This window comes from Mycothermus thermophilus, assembly GCF_041956435.1.
Source record: "Mycothermus thermophilus strain CBS 625.91 unplaced genomic scaffold VTJ04scaffold_4, whole genome shotgun sequence".
In the NCBI taxonomy this organism is placed as follows: Eukaryota; Fungi; Ascomycota; class Sordariomycetes; order Sordariales; family Chaetomiaceae; genus Mycothermus; species Mycothermus thermophilus.
The window spans coordinates 1,289,793-1,290,559 of record NW_027191430.1 but is presented as its reverse complement, the minus strand read 5'-3'; the positions used below and the strand labels follow the sequence as shown (position 1 = coordinate 1,290,559).

General features: G+C 43.5%; 1 protein-coding gene across 1 annotated transcript; it reads right to left on the bottom strand.

Annotated features, from left to right (window-relative positions):
- Window positions 1–358: 358 nt before the first annotated feature.
- Window positions 359–689, bottom strand: VTJ04DRAFT_6203 (uncharacterized protein; the record flags this gene model as incomplete). Its single annotated transcript, XM_069364400.1, has 2 exons — window positions 359–445; window positions 519–689. 2 exons carry the CDS (start codon window positions 687–689, stop codon window positions 359–361), a joined length of 258 nt encoding a protein of 85 aa, XP_069218229.1.
- Between the last annotated feature and the right edge of the window lie 78 nt (window positions 690–767).

Here is a 767-nt window from a genome sequence, read left to right as displayed (position 1 = left end):
AGAAGACAAAGGACAAAACAATCGAGTCCACTGGACTCTTGAACATCTCCAGTAAAGTCATGGTCGTGGCAGTGGTACTGCATATTGATCAGTCTCCACAGGAGAGAATCCTGCCCTAGTTACCTATGGAGTACATACACCGACACTCGTACATTGAACCACAGAGAAGGTGTTGAGACATATACAACCCACTATTGTCATCAATCATCATAATATCATATACACACACTAAAGATACACACTAGAAAGGAAGAAAGGAAAAGTCATTATGATCCGCACCGAAAAAAATAAACAAAGGAAATGTCAAAACTTCGTGATCCTGCCTGCCAGTTCTCTGTTGGGTGATTCAAACATGATTTCATCCATTCCACCTCTCTCCTCCTTCGGTCATCTGAACAACAAAACATAAAACAATAAAAGTAGAGAGAGATAGACACATCATCCCCTGAACACACCCGCCCACACCGACCTCCCGACCGAATGAACCAACCAACCAACCAACCCCCAGTTCAGCCAACCGACCAAAACACCGTATTTGTATCGAGGAAAAAGGATTGAAGATATGATAGACCGCACCAAAAACAAAGAGGAGTAGGTATTTCATTGCCGTAACCGTAACATGACGATAGAAAAAAAAAACATAGGGAATCGGACCCCGCGAAAAGCGGGAAAAGTAAACAATACTTCATAACCCCCGGTAGTAAACCGGATGGATGATCCGTCAAACCTCCCAACCAACCCTTTCAACCATCACCTCTCTCTCTCTC